The sequence below is a fragment of the Danio rerio genome, chromosome 14 (assembly GCF_049306965.1).
Source record: "Danio rerio strain Tuebingen ecotype United States chromosome 14, GRCz12tu, whole genome shotgun sequence".
Lineage (NCBI taxonomy): Eukaryota > Metazoa > Chordata > Actinopteri > Cypriniformes > Danionidae > Danio > Danio rerio.
The window spans coordinates 43247126-43270067 of NC_133189.1; the positions used below are offsets into that span (position 1 = coordinate 43247126).

At 34.8% G+C, this 22942-nt stretch overlaps 2 protein-coding genes across 4 annotated transcripts in view; both read left to right on the top strand.

Annotated features, from left to right (window-relative positions):
• The first annotated feature begins 2419 nt into the window (after window positions 1-2419).
• On the top strand, window positions 2420-3877 carry rnasel3 (ribonuclease like 3). Its single transcript, NM_001099453.1, is given in 3 exon segments — window positions 2420-2444; window positions 2522-2575; window positions 2829-3877. A coding segment is annotated over 1 exon segment (450 nt). The 5' UTR covers window positions 2420-2444; window positions 2522-2575; window positions 2829-2845; the 3' UTR covers window positions 3296-3877.
• Window positions 3878-4604: 727 nt separating this feature from the next.
• fbxo38 (F-box protein 38) overlaps window positions 4605-22942 on the top strand; it is a 32787-nt gene continuing 14449 nt past the window's right edge. The window contains 14 exon segments of one of the 3 annotated variants that reach the window (NM_001433086.1): window positions 4605-5017; window positions 5213-5443; window positions 6723-6856; window positions 9663-9826; window positions 9911-10076; window positions 10911-11186; window positions 12374-12467; window positions 12551-12681; window positions 13874-14044; window positions 15324-15466; window positions 15649-15847; window positions 16323-16463; window positions 16740-16907; window positions 19104-19634. In NM_001433086.1, coding sequence (NP_001420015.1) covers window positions 5313-5443; window positions 6723-6856; window positions 9663-9826; window positions 9911-10076; window positions 10911-11186; window positions 12374-12467; window positions 12551-12681; window positions 13874-14044; window positions 15324-15466; window positions 15649-15847; window positions 16323-16463; window positions 16740-16907; window positions 19104-19634 — 2449 coding nt within the window. In that variant the 5' untranslated portion in view covers window positions 4605-5017; window positions 5213-5312. 3 annotated transcript variants of the gene reach the window in all.

Below are 22942 nucleotides of genomic sequence, written 5' to 3' on the forward strand. Positions count from 1 at the left end.
AAACTCCACACTGAAACGCCAACTGACCCAGCCGAGGCTCAAACCAGCGACCTTCTTGCTGTGAGGTGACAGTAGTACCTACTGCACTACTGCGTCGCCTTCACCTCTCCAGAAAACTAATAATCTTATGTGAACCCAACTAAATGTTTTCTGTACTACTGACAAATAATTTTAGGTCAGTGTAGCTGATGTTTTCAGAAAGTTAAGTGAACAAAAAAAAGCTAAGGGAAATAAGGATTATGTTTTTGGGGTTTTTTTTGTTAAACTGACTTAATTTTTTTACAGTGTATAGTGCTTGAGGGTCAAAGTAAAGTACATAAAGTAAAAGTATATGTAAAAAAAATATTAGCAAAAAATAGGCTTGGGCAGAAAGACTGAAACTATTGGTGTTTCATACAGTTTAGTATCACATCTTTCAAATTATTTATTTTATAAACATTGGACATAATAACATTGAAAACATTAATTTTTACAAACTTTCAAAAGTTTTAAACCTTTTACATTTTCAAACTGCTATGTTAAATGGTTGGCAATATATAAAACATTAAGATCAAAAAGGAAGTTTGCAGTGTTTATGCCAGTAACAGTTGCATGTTTACTTTGAAACTTTCCCATAGACAAACTACCTAGCATTGCAAATATTTAGACCTGATTTCTGGACTCTGCACCCCCAACCACTGCATACATAAGCTTTGAAAAGCAGATAACACATGCCAAAATAAAACATGTGACTTTCAGAAAATGTTATATTATTTTAATCAATAACTTGGTCTAGGCTATCTAGTGGCTGCACTATAACCTCACAGCAATATGGTCACTAGTTCGGGTCCCTGCTGAACCAGGAGGCCCTTCTGTCTGGAGTTTGCATGTTCTGTCTGTGTTCCTGTGGGTTTCCCCCAGGTGACATGGTGTAATTGTGAATTAAATAAATAAACTGGCCGTAGGGTATGGATATGTGTGTGAATGAGAGAGTTTATGGGTGTTTCCCAGCACTGGGGGTTGACAAGTTAGTGTACTCTCAGTGCTGGGTTGCCGATGGAAAGGCATCTGATGCATAAAAAATATGCCAGAGTAATTGGTGGTTCATTCTGCTGTGGCAACCCCTGATGGAGCAGTAATTAAGCCGATGGAAAGCGAATGAGTGAGTGAACTTTGTCTAAACTGGTAATCTGCTAATATAGAAAGAGCTGACCTAACATATTTAAAAGATCAAGTGAAAGGGTTCAATAGGTTTCAAAAGCATGCATGTGTTGAGTGCAAAAACCAAACAAACAAAATGAGTCTAACACAGACTCGTTGCGAATATGTGCCCAGGGCTACAATTTTTTTTTTTAGAAAACCGCAATTTGTTTTCATGCAGATGTTTGCGCAGGTGTTCACACAGCACCGAACATAAGCATAAAATCCACAAAAACATCTTAAATGTGTCTGTGATCCATAACCAAATTCCCCACACGCAGTGTCAGTTTGCTCAGTAGCTTCCCTTGTATGGTGTAGTATCTGGTATGTGGAGCAGGTCTGAGTCCAGCAATGGACAGTTCCGGAAACAAGGAATAAAAAAAGGGCGGTAAAGTCATAGCAAGACCTTGACCTGATAGCAAGGTCGCATATTATGCACAAGCTGGCAGGCTTCTCATGATCACACACAAGAAGAACAATTAAGTGGCACATATTCTATGAGAAAACATACCCCATTAACTTTATCGAGATTCTCAAAAATGTAGACAGTGGTGTGTGATTTGCATGTAGATGTAGTCAAGATGATCTAGTGAACATCAGAATGAGAAAAAAGAAAAGTGATTTAACTGACTTGGATACAAGAAAAGGGCATCTACTGCAATTTCCATGCTTAACCGTATCTTACAGAGCTTACAGGGAATGAATATCAGAGAAAAAATATCCAGTGAGCAGCAGTTGTGTGGGTTAAAATGTCTTGTTGATGATGGAGGTCAGAAAATAATGGTCAGACTGGTTTGAACTGATAGAAAGACAAAAATAAAAGAAAACTTGTTACAACCGAAGTCTGCACAGTACAAATCTGCAGTAACTGTGTGCTGCTATCATGTCAATAAGGACCAAAAACTATGAGAAATGTTTTCAATATATGCCATTAAAATGATGGCAGTTAATAGTAGACCTAATGTGGTCAGTGAGTGTATTTACTGTATTGATTAGTGTCACTTTCAGGTAGCCTGTCACCAGTGTTCTTTATTTATAGCTTTGTAAAGGTTTTATTAACCATTGTGTTTGACCAGGAAGTATAGAATATCAAATTTAAGACCTTCTGCAAAAAAAAAACGAAAGCACTTTTGTCAGAGATTATTGATTGTTTGAGCTTTTAAACATTAAACATTTCCCGTTAATCAGGTCACATGTCTAAAGGTTAGTGATAAAAGGGACAGCATTACAAACACACAGCAGTCAAGCCAAAACTGAAGCTGCAGGTTTGTACCGTTTCAGAGAGTTGTTTCACATCTGTTTTTCATGATTTATTTATGGCCTGCTTTTGATTCTCTTAAAGCCTACAGATAATAGAAGACTTGGAGCAAACTTTTTCTTTGTCAAGAAGAGCAAGGTATGTGATCACAACACTTACGTCATCCATTTTCTTTTTTGTTTGTTTCTACAGTCAGTACATCTCTAACATTTATTAATCTAATAAAGTTCATGTGTTTTTTTTCTAGATTAACATCATCATAATGTCCGTCATAAATGTGCTATTTTCATTTACTAACAATGCTTTATTGTAAAATGTTATCTAATGATCGTATCTTGTATCATCATATGCCTATTTTCTGCCAAAAACACTTTATTTTGTCATTTGTCAGTCATTTCTCGCTAGATCATGGGGATTCATCGGTGTACAGCAGTTGTGCTGCTGCTCCTTTGTGCTTCATTGTCCACTTACGGTCAACCAGCAGAAATAAGGCGCCGTTATGAGCATTTCCTCACCCAGCATGTCTATGGAGGCATAACTGAGCAGACATGTGACAGAGTCATGCGTCAGAGACGCATCACACGATTTCCAACTGGCAATGACTGCAAAGAAGTCAACACCTTCATTCAAGCAAATGGTAACCATGTTAGAACAGTTTGTACTGGGGGTGGAACTCGACAAACTGATAACAGAGACCTGTACATGAGCAACAATCAGTTCACTGTTATTACCTGTACACTGAGAAGTGGGGAAAGACACCCAAATTGCAGATACAGAGGCAAAGAGTCTAGTCGAAAGATTGTTGTGGCATGTGAGGGCGAGTGGCCAACACACTATGAAAGAGGTGTTATTGTTTAGTCATTGTAAGTTACTGTTCATCTCTACTCTTCTCAGTTTGTCTTGTCAATGCATAAATTACTTCATTGTTAATTCATTTATGTGCATCATGTGTCAATGAACAAGCAACTTAACATCCACAAAATTGTATGAGAATACGCCTTGGTGCCTGGATATGCAGTAAAGTAGTTTTTAAAGGGGACCTATTTTGCCCCTTTTTACAAGATGTAAAATAAGTCTCTGATGTACATATGTGTGTATGTGAAGATTCAGCTCAAATTACCTCACAAAGAATGTTTTATATTTCTTTGAAACTTCCCCTTAGGCTTTGATCCAAATTGTGCCGTTTTGGTGACTGTCGCTTTAAATTTAAAAGAGATTGTGCTGTTTTCAGAAGAGCTACGAATTCCTGTGTGTCAGTAAAGTGGCAGATTCTTCAAAAACAAGATTAACTTCCTATGCTAATCAGGGAGAGATTGTCAATAGTGGGAGGCACTTACCCCCTCTGATGGTATGTACTATGAGAGAATGTCAATCAAAGTGTTTCTGCTTTTATCAAATGTGACTATAAAAAATAAAATTAATAAAACTGTATGATTAGAAGCTGTTTTTTACTGTCACTACACAACTGCGTTTAAACCCCTTAAGAAAGAAAGAAAGAAAGAAAGAAAGAAAGAAAGAAAGAAAGAAATTATTCGCTTGATTAATTAAATAAAAATGAATGGTCCAGTTTCTCGACCTAATGCATGTCTGTCTGTAATATAAAAAATGTAAGAAAGTGCTCTGCAAGTCTTTTCGACTTGACTTGACTGTCATCTCACATCTTTCAGACTTTAAAACTGTGTGTGTTTATTTGGTTTATGAGGATAAATGTAAATAATAACATGGGTATTAATGTATGCATGTTTTATGAGCACATTTTCTTGTATCCTTAATAAGTGTTTGCTGAAATTAAAAATAAAAATGTTTCCATAGTAATGTTTCTCTCGGTGTTGAGCTAACGCAAGGGAATAGAATATAAAGAATAAAAATAATTTCAAAGTTTCCATAAGCAACAAACAAACGTGTGCGTGTGTTTGACTGTGTTTTACGTGTGCTACATATTATAAGTTTCATTAAGCTAAATATAAATTTTTGAAGGTGTTGTAAGCTAATGATGATTACATGTTATGTAAAAAAATACCGTTTTGTAATTATGCGATGATTCAGATAAGAATTTAACGCACCATTGATTTTTTATTTTGTAACAATTTAATTGTGTGATTTACCTTGATGTGGTCAACGATCGTGTTCGGCGTCTTTTATTTTGTAACAAAATAAAACTGAACTTCCTGTTTGTGTTCGGAAGGCCAACGCTGGCTTCACGTAGCCACTGAACGCGGATTCAGACAGACAGCTGCTGCTGCTCACCTCAAAACTAACCACAAATCTCACATATGAGCTTAACTGAAAACTAAAAGAGATAAATAGACCCGTTTCAGCCGAACGCTCCATTTAAAAGCTTTTGTTAGAGCGTTGTTAGCTCTGTATTCTTATAAAACACCGGTGAAGTTGCTAACAGCTGACTGCTAGCTAGAGCTAGTGGTCATAACATCCCGAAACAGCAGCAGCAGTAGCATCATCATCACCATCTCTCCAATTCATGCTGCCGACCACTGAATTGAATAAATCTTCCTTCATTTGGACCATGGTGCCTCTTCATAACTGCTATTAAAATCATAAAGTAGCACTTAAAAGCCTGCTGTAAGTATTAAAAGCCAGTTCTGATGAATGTCCATTGTCTGGTGTGTCCCCCCTTGAGCTGTTGTTCAGTTTTGTGTTGTTTTTGACAGCTGTGAAAATGATCATTGTGGGTTATGATAGTTTTGGTTAATGTAGGATGAAAGTGACACCCTGTTTCTCATATATGTTTAATATATGTTTTTATTCTTTACCCAGGAGTGAGTGATGATTGTGTGTTGATGCCTCAAACAAGAGGGTCAGGACAGAGGGAGTGAGTTTGTTACCGTCCCTTGGTGGATATCTCACTGTCCTGGACATGATGAGCCCACGGCGGAAGGTCACCAGGACTCATAGTTTGGGTGGAGGAACGTTAAGCTCTCTTGGACATGAGGAACCCAAAGACTACATCAATGAGCTCTCACATGAGGTGCTCTGCCACATATTCCGGTCAGCACAGCATCTTAACATCCCAATCAATGCTAAAAGTGTACATCCTATATTGCGCTGGGTGATATGACAGAAATATCAAATCATAATATACAGTGCTGAGCATAAATGACTACACCTCATTTTGAAAATGATTTTTTTTTTATCTATTTCTCAGTGGATATGGGTAATCAGCCAATCAGATTCGAGAACCAGACAGAACTGTTGTATAATATATATTTATTTATGTATAATATATATTTATTTATATATATATATATATTTATATATATATATATATATATATATATATATATATATATATATATATATATATGGGTGCATTTGAACAAAACCAATTTATTAAACAGATTTATTTGTTAAAACAATATTCTAGTCACAGAACATCTTTAGAAATGGAAAGATAATACATTTACATTCATGCAAAAAAATTACAAATTACAACCTTTCGACAAAATTGTTAATATTTTTTTGTTTCTCTTGATTTTTGCTATTGTTTCCTAATATATAAATTTGGGCTACTAATTTTTGGACTGTTATTGTAAGTTATTTTGTTAGATAAGCACCAGAGTTGGCTTCAGTACTGACTAATATAATGTATATGAACAAATATAATATTGTGAAGCATCCTATTTAAAATATTAATTTAAATTAGATATTTTGGGGAGTTTACTGTTTAGCACTGTAAGTCATCTCATATCCAGATCACAATATTATACCTTTTTTTTTTTTTTTTTTTTTGAAATTTCAATAATTAATAGCTTATATTTACTTAAATTATAGCTTAAAGTTACTGAATTATACATGCTCACATTTCCTTTTTATTTCGAACTTCAGGGAAATGTTTTAATAAACAATGTAGAAATAGAAAATAAAAAAAACTTCATAAACAAATGATAACAGGTTAAACATAAAAATATTGCAAAATAAAATGTAAAATAAAGTAAAAAATATGTGTTCAAGATTGCAACTCTTTCACAATCTTGTTATTTATGTTTCTTTCTACATACCCACAACTGCATGTAATATTGTGCACCTATGCAAATTATGATAAAGTATTACCAAAAACAATGTACTTTGTGAAAATGATAGAGTATAATATAAAACGATAGACTTTTTTATTTTTTCCATACAGTATACATATCAGCATATTGCACAGCCCTAATCCTAACCATTTCCTTATGTTAGCAATTCCATTTTTTGACATTATTGTCATAGTTAGATTCAAATTGTTGTAATTTTTCCTTGAATTATGATGCGTAAGTCCATCTCCCCACAGATACTTGCCCATGCAGGACATAATGTGCATGGAGTGTCTGTCAAGGAAGCTGCGGGAGGCGGTGACTCTGTATTTGCGGGTGGTGAAGGTGGTGGACCTTTGTGCTAGCCGGTGGTGGGAGTACATGCCCTCAGGTAGGCTGTGCTCTTAAATGGAAATTGTCACTACTAATATCATAGCTGGATTTCCAAAAAACTCATTTCAAGCAGGTTTTATTTATGGTATGTTCACATTTTATTTGCTATAAAAATGAAAAATTTTTGCCGTAATTCCCAGAAATTTGCAGACAATTTTGGGATTAAAAAAAAAAAGTATGTGTATATATATATATATATATATATATATATATATATATATATATATATATATATATATATATATATATATATATATATATATATAATATCTTATTTACCATTTTAGGTAGCATTCTATGTTAGGTGTGCAATCTGACACAATAGCCCCTTTCACACATACAGACCTTTCCCGAAATTGATTGGCAATTTTCCAGAAAGGTCGGAAAAAAGGTAAATTCATTTCAGCAGTTTTCTGGAAATAGAAGTTGTAACATTACCGGTGATTTGCCGGAATGCTGCTCTGTGTGAACGCAGAAGGAAGATTGCTGGAAAGAGCGCGTTCACATCTAGAACACACTGACGTGAGGCGTCTACATTAGCCAATCAGAACTATCAATCGTGTCAAACACACAGAGCGCCCAATGCATGCCACAGGATGCGTAATCCAATCTTTGCAGGTGAGACGTCATTTTTCGAGAGGCACTCAAATACATCACGTGCGTTTAAATGTACGTATTTTGTATTTTGCATTTAAATTAAGAAATTAGCATGATTGCATATTGAAATGGACTTTTTGTTGATTCTGTGAAAAACTCAGGAGTCTGGCTAGTGTGGTACACTTGAGTGTGAATAAATGTGAAAACAGAAAACTGAACAGCTGTCCCTTGTTTCACTTCCAAATAAACACTGCTATGGATGGACCAACGTATGAGGGCAACATGAAACAAAATATCTTAAGCAATCAAAACTGATGTCATAAGATGTGACCACAAATAGGACCGAATGCTGAAACGGGGGTACCATGTAGTTTTCATTCAGAGTTCTACACTGTGGTAAACAATTTGATTCCCATGTAAATCATAGGCCACGTGTTAAAAAAAAATAAATAAACTATTTGCATGTTTGAGTATTTCTTTGTCAAAAATTGCACACTATAAAAGATTATTTAATTCTAATTATTGATTTCAGTTGTATCTTTATATTTGTATTAAAAAATGACACCCTAACTAGTTGGTGCCAGATGGTTTCTCTGATATATAGTTTAAAGAGATTTAGCCCTTTTTATAATTTAACTTAAAATAATGTGCAATCCAAGCTATGACTCTGCTTCTGAAAGGTATCATACTTATGAACCTGATATAGTAAAACACTGACTGAGAGTCATTTTGAAAGTTTCTGTCAGACTTGATCACTCTATCATGTGTTTGTGTATTAAAAAAATTTCATTAGACTTTCAGTCAGGGCTTGGTGAGTGATCGAAGTTGACATTCAGAATCTATATTCAATCATAATTTTTCCAGGTCAATTTTTTCATGTACTTCCCCTACCGCATGTGGAGTCACGTGACCCTGTTCTGTTAAGGCTGATTTATATTTTGTGTCGAATTCACGGGTATGGTCTTTGTGAGCTTGCATACCCACCCACCTCTCAAAAAATGTTACTACAAGGCGCATGTTTGCATTACATTCACAGTGATTGGAAGCTGATCCAGGGATGATTTTCTATTACAATAAAATTATTATTTACATTACAATATTTGTTTTCCAGAAGATTCAAGAAATGCACTATTTAAAATATTGTTTACAGAATATACAAGAGTTTTTTTTTATTTAGAAGTAATACTGCTTATTTTCTACTTTTAATATGAAAAATATTAAAAATGTATAATTTTGTTTCCCAAAGTGCAAGTTATTTATTTTCAGTTTTATTTAAGAAAAGAGTGACTGTTGGTTTTAGGCAATGTCTGTTTTAATTTCAGTTTTTCAACACTGATGTTTATTGAATAATCATAGATAATAGATCAAGCAATTAAGTATTCATTCATTCAAAAATCTCTTACTTGTAATATGTGAGCATATTTACTGTACAAAACTTGTCAGTGAACTATAAGGGCAAAAAAATCTAAATGAATCAATAAAATAATAGTCCATTAACTGTAATAGAGTTAAAATGTTTAATTAATCAAGATTTTTATTTTAGGTCAAATTGCCCAGCCCTACTTTCAGTATAGTTAGTGTTACCATAACTATTGGATACTTAAGACTAAATTGATGCATATATCTATTGAACAAGATAGCCAGACTGAGTTTCGCCATGCAAATATATCAGTGTATTTCTGTATGAATGATGTAAAATTATGTGAATTATTTTTTAAATGGTAGTCCAAGTCTGTGAATCTAACACAACACCTAAAACCATAGTATGTATAGTTTAAGACACACCTACAACAGTGGCCAAATTAGTTGAAAATAGCTCTGAGCACAACACTTATCAGAAAAAGTATTTTTATCTACTTTTAATATTTGGTATGTTCACCTTCTTCAGCAATTAAAGCAGCACATCTCTCCATAATAGTTTCAGTATATTGCCTAAGAGCTTCAATATTAATGTTATCCAATGCCAAAGGCAACAGCAAAAAAAAAAGCCTAGCTTGCATGTTTGTTTGTAAAGAGAATACCCTAAATCTTCTCATGATGTCTTTATTCTATGGCATATAGAGCTTAATAATAACTAGGCAGATATTAAATTTGTATGATTGGTGCATAAAAAAGCAACTGAAATCTCTAAAAATATGTCAAGTCTTTTAATTATTATAGCCACCGCTGTAAATGCTATAGTTTAAACTGACATGTGTATATCTCAGGTTTCACAGACTCCAGTTTCCTCATGCTGATGAAGAAGATGCCTGATTTGGAGCAGCTGTATGGTCTTCATCCACGTTACTTAGAGAGAAGAAGGGTCAGAGGTTATGAGGCCTTCAGTATTCCCGGTGTTTTAGAAGCTCTGCAGGCCTGTCCCAACCTTATAGTGAGTCCATAGCCATTTCATTTTATGGAGAAGGTTGTCAGTTATCTTTGTTTTCAAAAATGAACCTGATATTTGCACTTCCAGGGTGTGGAGACGTCGCATTTGGAGCTGGTGGAGGCCGTATGGAACTACATGCCTCAGGTTCACATTTTAGGGAAGTTCAGGAACCGGAATGGGGCCTTTCCTATTCCCTCAGAGAATAAACTCACCATTCCAGCTGCAGCTAAAATCCAGACACTTCATCTTGTCGGTGAGTTTCAGATTGCTTTCAGTTGGCAACTATTTTCCATTAGTGCTGGGGAAAAAAATTGATTTGTTTTATTATCCTTTTGGATTTTTTAAGTGGTCATTTAGATATTCAAATATGTCACAAAAACATACAGTATACAAAAACAATGTATTCTGTTTTGTAGTTAAAAGGTGTAGTTAAAAAGTTTAGTGCAGTTCCGGTCAATCAACCAAGATTATTATTTTTTGTCTCTAAACCAGTCTTTCCCAACCCTGTTTCTGAAGGCACACCAACAGAACACATTTTCAACCTCTCCCAAATCAAACACATCTGAATCAACTAATCAGAACATTAAAATACACTCCAAATGCTGAAACTATTGGATCAGATAAGGGAGACATCCAAAATATCTGCTGTTAGTGTGCCTCCTGGAACAGGGTTGGGCTAAAAAAATTTAATATGTTTTATAATTGTTTTTATACCTCTAGAATTGATTTGATCTATTTAAAGTCTACATGTGTAAAAAAAAACAGGGGAACTTTTACTTCAAAAGACCCCTATATCTTATATAATGTATATTTATTTCCATTCATCTGATCAAATAGAGAGGTGAGTTCTGTTTAATAAAATGTTCACTGATCGTTTTAAAAATACATCAACAGCATTTTTATTAAATCTCAGTTTAAGTCAGTGAATGTAGAATTAATTCTTGAGCTTGAATTGAATTTTTTGTGGTACAGGTAAGATAGATCTTGAATTAAATTGGTAAATCTGAATCAATTTTTAGGCCTGTTTTCAATCGTACATCTTGTTTACATTGTAACAAACCATTCTGTTTTTTTCCCCACCATTTAGGTGTCAATGTGCCAGAGATCCCCTGTCTGTCCATGCTCCGGCACCTGTACCTGAAATGGGTGCGCCTCACTAAACCTCAGCCATTCAAAGACTTTCTCTGTGTTAACTTGCGCACGTTCGTCATGAGAAACTGCGCCGGTCCCACTAATTCTCTTAAGTATGTGCCTCTTGTCACCGGTTTGGCCTCTGCCCGCAACCTAGAGCAGCTGGAGCTGGTGAGGGTGCCCTTCTTAGGGGGACTGATTCAGCATGTGGTGGAAGATAGCTGGAGGTCAGGTACGAAGAATATTTTGTTAACTCTGTGTAAATACAACCCCAAATCAGAAAAAGCTGGGACAGTATGGAAAACGCAAATAAAAAAAAGAAAGTAGTGGTTTCTAAATTTACTTTATTTCATTGCACACTATGCAACAAACATTATGTAATGTGTTCCCCATGATTTTTATAGTTTTTCTTTTTTTTAATAAACACATATTCCAATTTAACGTACATATAAAGTTGTAACAGTAAAGCATTTACCACTTTGTAATGTTGCCATTCCTTTTCACAACACTTAAAATACGTTTAGGGACTGAAGAACCCAGGTGATGGAGTGTTTCAAGTGTAATTTTGTCCCATTCTTCCTGCAAACTAGTCTAAGGAAGGGCAACAGGTCTTCATTGTCACATTTTTTACTTTAAAATGCACCACACATTCTCTAATGGAAACAGGTCGGGACTGGAGACAGGCCAGTCAAGTTGGAATGTGTTGCAGATCTGAATGACAGCAAAGGATGTAGATTCAAAAGTTAAATTAATTTGTCCAGACAAAACATGAAATATTTTGTGTTCATATTGTCATACAAGTCAAAGTAAATTTGGAAATCACTACTTTCATGTTTTATTTGCTTTTTCCTTACTGTCCCAACCTTTTCTAATATGGGGTTGTGTGAGGCATATCACAGTTGCTGAATAAAAATTGTATTGTAGTCAAAACTGCAATTTAGAATTGTAAAAATTTCTCGATCTTACTCCCAAATGGTGATTGAGCTGTGTCTACTAAACTTAATAATCATTTAGTCATCTCAGTTTGCACCGTGCCTCTGCATTTGATGTAGACTTGATGTAAATCACCTTTGGAAAGTAACTTTAAGTCATCAGCAATTAAACAATTATTATGAGTGGCCCATTGAAATCATTCACTCAAACCAGTTTTTTAATAACCGTCAAATTATTTTAATTCTTTAAAATGGACTGAAGTGATTATATTTTTTATCATCTAATTCTAGAAGATTTTATGTCTTTTTAGAGTGGGAAGCCATGTGTTAGAGAAACAAATAATTGTCAATTTATCCAGAATCCTACAGCTCTTCTTTAATGTTGCTTTTTCAATTCCTTTTTTTTCACACTCAAATATTGTTTTGTCTTTAAATATTTCAAACAAGAAAAGTGTGTGTTAAGTCTGAGACACTTTTGCTCTTCTAGGGGGTTTTCGCAATTTGCACACAATTGTATTTGGTGCCTGTAAAAATGCACTTGAAGTGGATCTGGGTTACCTCATCATTACTGCTGCTCGCAGGTAAGTAGTTTAAAGAACATTATAAACGAAACATTTTCTGGTGCAAATCAGAGATGTTGACAGAATTTACTTTGGTTGTCCAGGTTGCATGAAGTTCGCATCCAGCCTTCCTTAACCAAAGATGGGGTTTTCTCCGCACTGAAGATGGCTGAACTGGAGTTCCCCCAGTTCGAGACTTTGCACCTTGGATATGTTGATGAGTTTCTGTTGCAATGTAAGTCATTTTTATTGTATATTTGAAAGATCACATTTTATCTTGAGACACTTTCCCTCACAGTACTAAAAAAATGATATGGAATATAAATATTTTTCTTGGTAAAAAATCGAAGTTAGAAATTCCACTATGGTGACAGCACTAGTGGGTCTCCAGGTGAATTGTATGAAAGTGTGGAAGATCACATTTTATCTTGTGATAGTTTTTTTTTTTTTCGCAGTATCGAAATCGGTATCGAATATCGTTATTTTGCTTGGAACCGTATCGAAGTTACAAATTCAAGATTCTTAACAACACTAGTGGGTCTTCAGATGAATTGTATGAAAGTGTGGAAGATCACATTTTATCTTATACTTTTCCTTACAGTATCAAAAATGGTATGGAATATTGATATTTTTCCTGGAATTTTATTGAAGTTACAAATTCCAGTATCTTGACAACACTAGGGGGTCTTCAGATGAGTTGTATGAAAGATCACATTTTATCTTGTGATGTTTTTACTCGCAGTATCGAAAACGGTATTGAATATCATTTCCCCATGTTATTGTATTAAAATTACAAATTCCAGTATCTTGATAACACTAGTGGGTCTTCATATCACTAGTGGGACTTTTACAATCGTGTGAAAGTGTGAAAGATCACAATTCTAGGTTGTTTTACTTTTCCTCATAGCATCGAAAATAATATCAAATATCAATATTTTTCTTGGTATCGTATCAAAGTTACAAATTCCAGTATTGTAACAACACTAGTGAGTCTTCAGATTAATTGTATAAAAGTGTGGACAATTACATTTTATCTTGTGATAGTTTTCAATGCTGTGAGGAAAAGTATCGAATACCGATTTTAATTTTTTTTCTTGGTATTGTATCGAAGTTACAAATTCCAGTATCCTGACAACACTAGTGGGTCATCAAGATGATTTGTGTGAAAGATTCATAAAGATTTACTTTGTGATGTTTTAATGAACTTTTCAAAGTAGTTTTTAAAGTTTTAGTGAAATGGGATTTTCAATACAGGTAAATATATCTCAGGTTTTGTTAAATATATTTCCATTAGTGTTTTGATGATTAACAGAAGGCAAAGGTTGGATTTGGAACTGCAGGAGTATTAGTAAATGATGACATATTTGTTTTGGGGAGGGGTAAGGGTGAATTAGCCCTTCAGTTAATTGCTATGTTGTTTCACACAGGTAACATGAGCCATGCAGAGCTAGTGAAATACGGTCTTGCTGATGTGATTGAGAATCCAGGAATCATCACAGACATTGGAATGAAGGCTGTTAATGAAGTGTTTACCTCCATCAAGTATCTGGTTATTTATAACTGCCCACATCTTCACAACCCACACAACTGGATCACAGGTAATGGGTTCATCATCATTTATGCATGTTTGTAAGCTGAGAATGATTGTACATTAGACTGTTTTATGTTTTATTAAAGAGTGACCATTTCCATCTGCAGTGTCTGAATTGTCTAGGGCCCTTATTTTTTTTTTCCCCCAAATCATTACTTTTTATAGCATTTCAGTATTTTTACTTTAAATTTTGTTCAAAAGATATACTTTTGGATATTTTTTTAAAAGCAAAGGCTTTACAAAAGTTTTTTTAATGATTACTTTATGGTTTAATTTAAATAATAAATTCTTTAAAATGTAAGAATCAAATTTTGGCAAACAAATTGTTACACAAGGTTTACTGTTGAAATGAAACGTTGGAGGAGCAGTGTGTAACAATTTTATGAAAAAAAGCCTTACTTGGTTCTTTGTGTACATTCGATTTCCATATAGTTAGCATTAATATTTACACACACTACAGCCTTTTGTACTTTTAAAACTTTTTCACAAATATTACTTCTATAAGGGGTTGAAACAGTGGTGTAGCAACAGTTTGTGAATATAATCAATTTCTAACGGAAGAAATGTATTTATCTTGTATGTATTTATTTTTTGTGACCACACTTCATTAAAATACTTTGATTGACTTTCTCCCTTTCGATATGTTATCAGAGGGGGAAAGCCCCACCCAATAGTGACAATCTCTCTCCTATTAGCATATGTTAATGTTAGGCTTGTTTTTGAAATGGCCATTATGCTGACGCACAGGCATTCGTAGCTCCACCTTCCTCTGAAAAGAGCACAATCTCATTTGAATTTAAAGCGATAATCACCAAAAGGGCATAATTAAGATCAAAGCCTAAAATGGGCAGTTTCAAAGAGTTATAATACATTAGTTGTTGGGTAATTTGAGCTGAAACTTCACATTCACTCTCTGGAGACATCAGAGATTTATTTTTACATCTTGTAAAAAAGGGGCAAAATAGGTGCCCTTTAATCTTAAATTTGTCTTATTTTTTTATGATAATAGCTTTCATAATCTTATTTTACAGTCTAGTTTTATTATGATGTATTTTAATTATAATAAAGGTAAACTTAACCCATGCAATTATACTACCAATACATTCCTTGGTAAATAAACTATAGAGTACATACTTGCTAAATAAAGTGAAACCATTTTTACATTTCTTTTTTTCTCAGTATTTTCCAAATTGCAGAAATCATATGTCTCTAAATGTTCTCCTAATGTCGATTAACATTTGATTTGAAGCATATTGAAGTTTTCGTAAATGTCTTTTCTGTTGCAGACCACTCTCGCTGGAGTCGGCTGGTGGACCTCACTCTGGTGCGCTGTCATGCTATCAAGCTGGAGTCATTCAGTCAGTTCATTGAGCTGCTTCCGAGTCTGGAATTCATCTCTCTGGACCAGATGTTTCGCGAACCTCCCAAGGTGAGCATGACACTATCGACCAATAAAAACAGTGGACAGTTATGTGCATTCTTTGTCAAGACACTGTCACTTTGATTACTTTTGTGTAAATAAACAATTCAGGATCTTTTTTTCAAAATAAACTCATCAATGCTACAAGAGTTGAAAAGTTGTAAGGTATGCTACTGTTTTGTTTGCCATAGGGATGTGCACGTGTGGGACTCAGTGCAGGCACTGGTATTGGCGTATCGTCTGCTCTCGTCAGTAATCAGAATTCCAACAATGATAATGACAACAATAATAACAACAATCACCAGAACAATAACGATGCAAACATTCCACCAAATAACAACGACAATCAGGTCGAAAATGTGCCTCAGCAGAACCACCGTGGCCCGGAAGGTACGTATTTACACTAATAATGAATTAATGTATTAAGAAAATTCAAATTGATCAAAAGGGGAAAACAGATGTAGGCACAATTTATACAAAGATAATTTAAATATAAAGATGTAAGTCACATTTCTAACATTTTTAAATGAATTAAAACACGTTACGGATGAGTTATGTGACATTTAAAACTGTATAAATGGTTGCAGAAAATTCTGCTTTATCATCACAGGAATAAATAGCAATTTTAAATATATTCAAGTAGATAACAGTTTATTTTAAATTGTAATAATTATTGCAAATATTGCAGTGTTTCTCTATATTTTATTATACACATGCAGCCCTTGTTATTATAGGAGACTGATCAAATAACCAATTAAAATGTTCCACCTGCATGTTTTTTATAATGTATGTATTTAATGTATGTCTAGTCTTTGATAATTATTTGGTTGCTTAAAGATATGAATTGACTTCTCGTGCCTTCCAGCAGAGATTCCAGTTGTGGAGGGCATGGTGGCAGAAAACATGGAGCCCGAGCCAGTTCTTGTGGCTGCCAATCCACAGGAGGAGAACCAGAGTTCCAGTCAGACTCCAAACCCTTCGCTTGAACAGGATGAAGAACAAGCTGGTCTGAAGAAATCATATAAACACTCAAAAAATAACATTTACTATTAGTTAAAACAGATTTTAAACTGAGCTTAAACAACACAATCCTTAGGGTTTAATTGTTTTATGTCCAATCCACTTAAATTTGTAACAATTAAGTAGTTAACTTAATTCCATCATGTTGTCGCATCACAAATCGATTATGTGGAACCCAGCATTTTTTCAGTGAATAATGCGAACAGGCAGGGTGTGTTTGTGATTTAAACCATTTACATCTGTCTTCTACAACTTCACTCAGGGCCTAGTGGCGTTCAGACATCAGTAAAGAAACCGTCTGTGGTGGTGTCGGACTCTGACAGTGAGGATGAGTACAGTCCAGTCAGAACTCCGGCTGCTGCACGCTCTCAAGGCCAGTACCCTGAGACAGAGGCCCAGGGCAAGAGCAGCACCGCTGGGACTCCACATGGTAATGAATGTTTAAAATCCTCATAATCAGAAATGGTTATTGCATACAGGCAACTCGGGGTTCTAGAATAACTTTTTGCACTGGTAGCATTTGTGCTCCACAATTTTTTTTTCTTTTTTTAGGTGCACCAGCACAAAAGTTTATTGCAGCCAAAATTTTGACCACATTGCATTTTTCATAACGCCCTTCACTATCTCTGATTTTTTTTAAACAACAACATGGGCCTAACGTGTGTCTGTTCTTCAACTTCAGTCACTGATACATTTTTTTATTAATTGCTCTCAAATGGCTTGTCGCACCGGTGCAACCTCAAAATTTTTTAGTTGCACCATTGAGAGATAGTGCTTACATGCAACCTAATTAGTCGCACTCTAGAGTCATGGCTAGTGTATAAGTAACAATAGAATGTTTTGAAATGATCCATGTTTCTTGTTTTCCTATGTACAATATGTGAGGTATTTACAGAGCGTTATAGCCGCTATACCATGTATAGTTTTTGTTGTTGTTTTTTTGTTTTTGCTGCTTATGGTCTTTTTCATTATACTTCTGTCCCATGTTTATTTCTGATAGAGAGGGAACCAATGTAATGTAATATTTATTTATATAGCGCACTTATAGTGTAAGTGCTTCACAATCATCAGTTGGGTCTCTCCACACCACCACCAGTGTGCAGCATCCACTTGGATGATGTGATGGCAGCCACAGGATAACGGCGCCAATGCGCTCACCACACACCAGCTATTAGTGGAGTGAAGAGACAATGATACAGCCAATTTGGTGGATGGGGATGATTGGGAGGCCATGATGGGAAAGGGCCGATGGAGGTACTTTGGCCAGGACACACCAGGGTTATAACCCTACTCTTTACGAGAAGTGCCATGGGATTTTTTAATGACCACAGAGAGTCAGGACCTCGGTTTAATGTCTTATACGAATAACGGACACAATGGGATTGTAAGCCCTATAATGAATGTACCTGTATAAATAACATTTTATATATATATATTTATATATATATATATATATATATATATATATATATATATATATATATATATATATATATATATATATATATATTTATAAAATGTAATGTTATAAATAATGCCATAAATAATGTTATTATACATATTTATATATTTTTATATATTTATTTATTTTTTTAATGGCTTTAGGTTTAGTTACATTGCTTGATTCAAATTGTATCATCTTTGTCTATATAAATATTAATGTATGTTGCTTCAGACCAGTATAATGCACCTTTGCTGATGTTTAAAATAGTAAAAATTGATTTTTCATAAATCTTTGTAGGAAAAGAAATCTTTATCTTTTATGCCCTGGCTTTAGATGGTGTCAAATATTTAGCATCCAAAAGTAGCACAGATTAATGTAAAAATGTAATTACATCAACAAAAAAATGTAAACATGTTTATTAATAACTTTCTTTTTTACCATTATTTAACTTTATAGTTAATATTTCTAATCATTCAGTAATCTTATTATTGTCAACATTTACAAATACTCTATTAAATCTAAAATCTGTTCACCTTTATCAGTTAAACCTGTTCTAACATAATGTTATACTATTAAATGAATGAGCTTTTACATAATTACTTTATATTCTAGAGCAGGGGTGTCCAAACTCAGTCCTGGGGGGGCCGATGTCCTGCATATTTTAGTTCCAACCCGAACCAGCTAATCAAGCTCTTTCATAGTATACGAGAAACTTCTAGGCAGGTGTGTTAAAGGAAGTTGGAGCTAAACTATGCAGGACACCGGCGCTCCAGTAACGAATGTGGACACCCATGTTCTAGAGGTTTCAATTATTTGATGTCCTTCAGCATTTTTATTTTTACGTTTTTATTATTAACTTAATTACATTAAAAGTAGCTTGTTTCTGATTTCGGGTGTTTTTTTTTTAAATATATATATTTTTATCAGAAGTAGACATTTCTACCTGTTTTTTTTTTTTACTTCCATAACCTGAATAAAATTATACACAGTACAAAAAAATCAGTTCTATAAATCACACTCCCTATTATGTACATGTGAATTAAATAAAGAATTAAATAATTATTAAAATAATAATAAATAAAATAAGAATTCAAATAAGTTTGGGGGGAAAAAACGAAATTATTAAATGATAAACTAATCTGATCTTAATATATGCTAATAATATATGTCATATCCCAACAGGTAAAGGGAAAACTCCGCTGCGCAGACGTGGACCCCAGCCTCAGGAGCTCAGCTGTGAGAAAGGCTGCCAGGTGACCAGCGAGCAGATCAAGGCTGATATGAAGGCGACCACTGAGACGGCTGAGCGTGGGGCCAAAGATAGAAACAGCGGATCTGCGCCTGCTTCAAACTACTCTGCTGGCAGCTGTGTTTGCTCCATCCGCTGGAGAGAGGACTCAGCCAATCAGGACGACCAGGGTGGAGCGGGAGACATGGTTAGGACCCGATGCACATGCAACAGGTCTCGTTCCAGCTCTGAAAACAGGACTCGCAGTGGCCATGGCCTGCCAACAGGGGGCGACAACCATAGAGCAGAGGAGATGGAGGACAGGCACTCAAATGCTTCAGCCAGGACTCCGAGCTCCTTTGAGGGGCATAACAACAGGACTGCAGGCCACTCTTCACATAGAGGCCCTACAGACGAGTTCCCCAGGAGACCCATCACTCGCGCCCGCAGCCGGCTGTCCTCTGTGCCTCTGGTTTGTGAGTCAGGTAAGAAGAGAGTAGAAGTTATACTACTTGTATTATGCATTAAAAGTAAAAACAAAAGAGGCATGCTTTTGAGTGTGTAACAGAAGAGTCCACATAAACAGGAAACTATGACCTTTTTTTTCGGATTGGGACGCTATTATACCCCAAGTCTAGGAGAAAGCAACACTGGTTATAATAAACTAAATAAGGTTGTCAGTGGTGGATTTCCCAAGGGAAACAAACAAAAAAATCTTATGCAAATTTTACAGGCCCCGGCAGTGGAACTCGTAGGCAGATTAAAAATGCCTAAATTATCAGGAGAAACAAAATCACATTGAGACTTCAGTGTCTTTCCCGAGGTGCAGCTTAGTAGCATCTGTTTATTAGCATTCATATTATAGCAAACATATCCTCACAAATCATGTTATGCAAAAATATCTTCACCAATCATGTTTCATTTAATCAAACGTAGAGATTTGTTCCCTTTGTTTGTTTTGTTTTTCTCTTTACAATGATTATTTCTTCAAATACTTATACACTCTGTACTCTCTTAACACATATTAATATTATACCTTCTGTATTTTAATCAGTAGGACACAGAATATGCTTTAAACATCCATCAACAAACCAATTTGTCAACCATCTATTTCAGTTTTCTTTCTCTGTAAATACCTCTATATATAACCTTTTACCATAAAACTACTAAGCTCACAGAACAATCATGCGTGTAATGCGTGGATGTAACACGGTGCGCACATGACAGTTGAAAAGTATCGCACACCATACGCACACATTTGCATGCTATTTAAAAATGGAACTATTCAGATGGTGCTCTGTGGCACAGCAGACATATGAACAGTGTCCTGAGTCGTGGCTGGGCGTCGCGGAAAGCCGCTGACTTGCGCCGCCGGTGTGTGTACTCTGAAAGAAACCTATGTTTAGAATTCATCTTTTGTTTTTTTGTTTTTTGTTTTTTTTTTACAGCACATCTACAAAGACAGACTCCCCTCTTTATTATCATACATATATAAGGCTGGATTTTATATTTGTGTGTGTTTGTGGATACAATACATGAACCGCCCCGTCTGAAAATATTGCACCAGATCTTACAGTCTGTCATAGCTTAAAAAAATAAAAATCATCTGTTGATTCATTTATTTGACAACATAAGCAGAACTGCCTACTAAGAACGGAAGAGAAGGCACAAACCAGAAAGAACAAAAACATCCTGTCGTATGGCAAACCAAAAAAAATAGTTCTATGAGTTATAAAATGCATGGTTCTGCATGGCGCATCGCCGAGCAGCCCTTTTGGTGTGTGTACCCCTTACACTTGACACCAATTACCAATGTTACTCTCATAAACCTTATACATTAACAAATATAACCAATATATCCAAATAATAAGTCATTTTCTGTTCAATTATCACATACTGAGTAAAACACATGTTATCTATTGAGGAGTAAGTTATAACAAACGTAACTTCAGCCAACTGTCATTTTACAGGTACTTTCATCTGAATCACTCTACTCAATTAACAACTGTAAATATGCAATTTACTTTAAAATCCATAGGGGATTTGTACTCACATGTTTTTACATTAATTAAAATAAACATATTCACTTTTTATGAAACATACCTGAATTATCAGGACATACAAAATCACATTGAGACTTCAGTCTTTCCCCAGGCGCTGCTTAGCAGCATCTGAAGTAAACACGAGTATGGCCATGGTAACCCACAGCGCATACTGTCTGAACCGATGATGTTATTTTGTTTCAAACACAGTCATTAGTAGTGATCAAAAAGAGCATAGAATCACCAAGACAAACTCTAGTGCGATTTGGGGAAACTACTAGATGGCGAGGCAGGCATTTTTGAAAGAAAATTCCAATAGAACAACAGAATATTATAAGTTTGTAAAATAAACTATAAAAAGTGCTGATGATTGTAATAGTAAGTGTTGTATTGTCGTCTTTCAGGTTGTATCAGCTTTAATGTGTTTTTAAATAAATAAGTAAAAAACAAAGCAGCTGCTTGCCATCGCGGCAGCAATAAGATCCAATAGACAGCCGATCGCTTTCACTCCAAAATGGCGGAATCCGGGGCTGTTGCTGGGCGCTGCTATTGCGTTGAAACGCTCTATTGAGTGTCGCCTCTTGGTAATTATAAGCTCTTTGGTGATAGTATATGACTTTTAACAGTATATAAGTTAATAAATAGATGCATTAAAAACAAAACAAACATTATTATTTTGGATAAACAAAAAATCCTCATCAGTCGACAACAAATGCTCAGTTGAGAGTAATTGAATAGATTTTTTGTAGATAAAAGTAGCAATTTAAGTGAGAATCTGCAAAATAAATAAACTAAATAACCTGTAAGTCTTTAAGGACAATACAGAAAGCTTACCTTCCTACCTAAACATAAAGTCAAAAGTAATCAAATTTAATAGACAGGCCACCCCTACAAACTCAAATTCTCAAAAAGTTGCAAGCATACATTGACATTTGTACTAGAATACAGTTTGGTCTTTGGCTGGAGAGGTGGGGAAATCGAGGAGCTCTCTACTCCTAGCAACCCGTGCACTACAAATGAGCTTCTCGAACTCTGCCGGAAGTTCCCTTTAGAGCCCACTGCAACCAGCAGCCAATCAGAGCCTGGACCACATTAAAATGGGAGGCTATGGGATAACACAAAACAACACAAGAAGGCGGTACAAAGAAAAAGACACATGCAATGCACAACAAAAATAAATAAATAAACTGTAGTCGTAACAGACACAATTTCTAGAGACGAAGTAACGGCCAAAGTCAAATCTCATTTGAGAGGAGATTTAGAATCAAGGTTGTGGCAAATGCCGTCAACAGAGATAGTCATTTCTAGTTTAACGTAACCTTTTGTTTGTTTGTTTGTTTGTTTGTTTGTTTGTTTGTTTGTTTAATTGTTGTGCTCAAATAATTCAACAGAAATCAAATGTTTCAATTAATTGTTGTACATGAATCAGATTTTTAAAAATGTAAATAGTCACTCGAAGATAGAGGACAATACACAAGACATCAACGAGCAAATCAAGAGTTAAGCTGAACTTGCCTTTGTCATGTATTCAGCATTGCACACCATCGTGTTATTATTGTTTGTTTTTATTGTAATAAGTTCATCACAAAATGTGTAATGTAATATATATATATATATATATATATATATATATATATATATATATATATATATATATATATATATATATATATATATATATATTTTAATATGATTGAAGTATTTTTTTCTATTTTTCAATAATAATAAATTAGGAAGTTACCTTGGCAGCT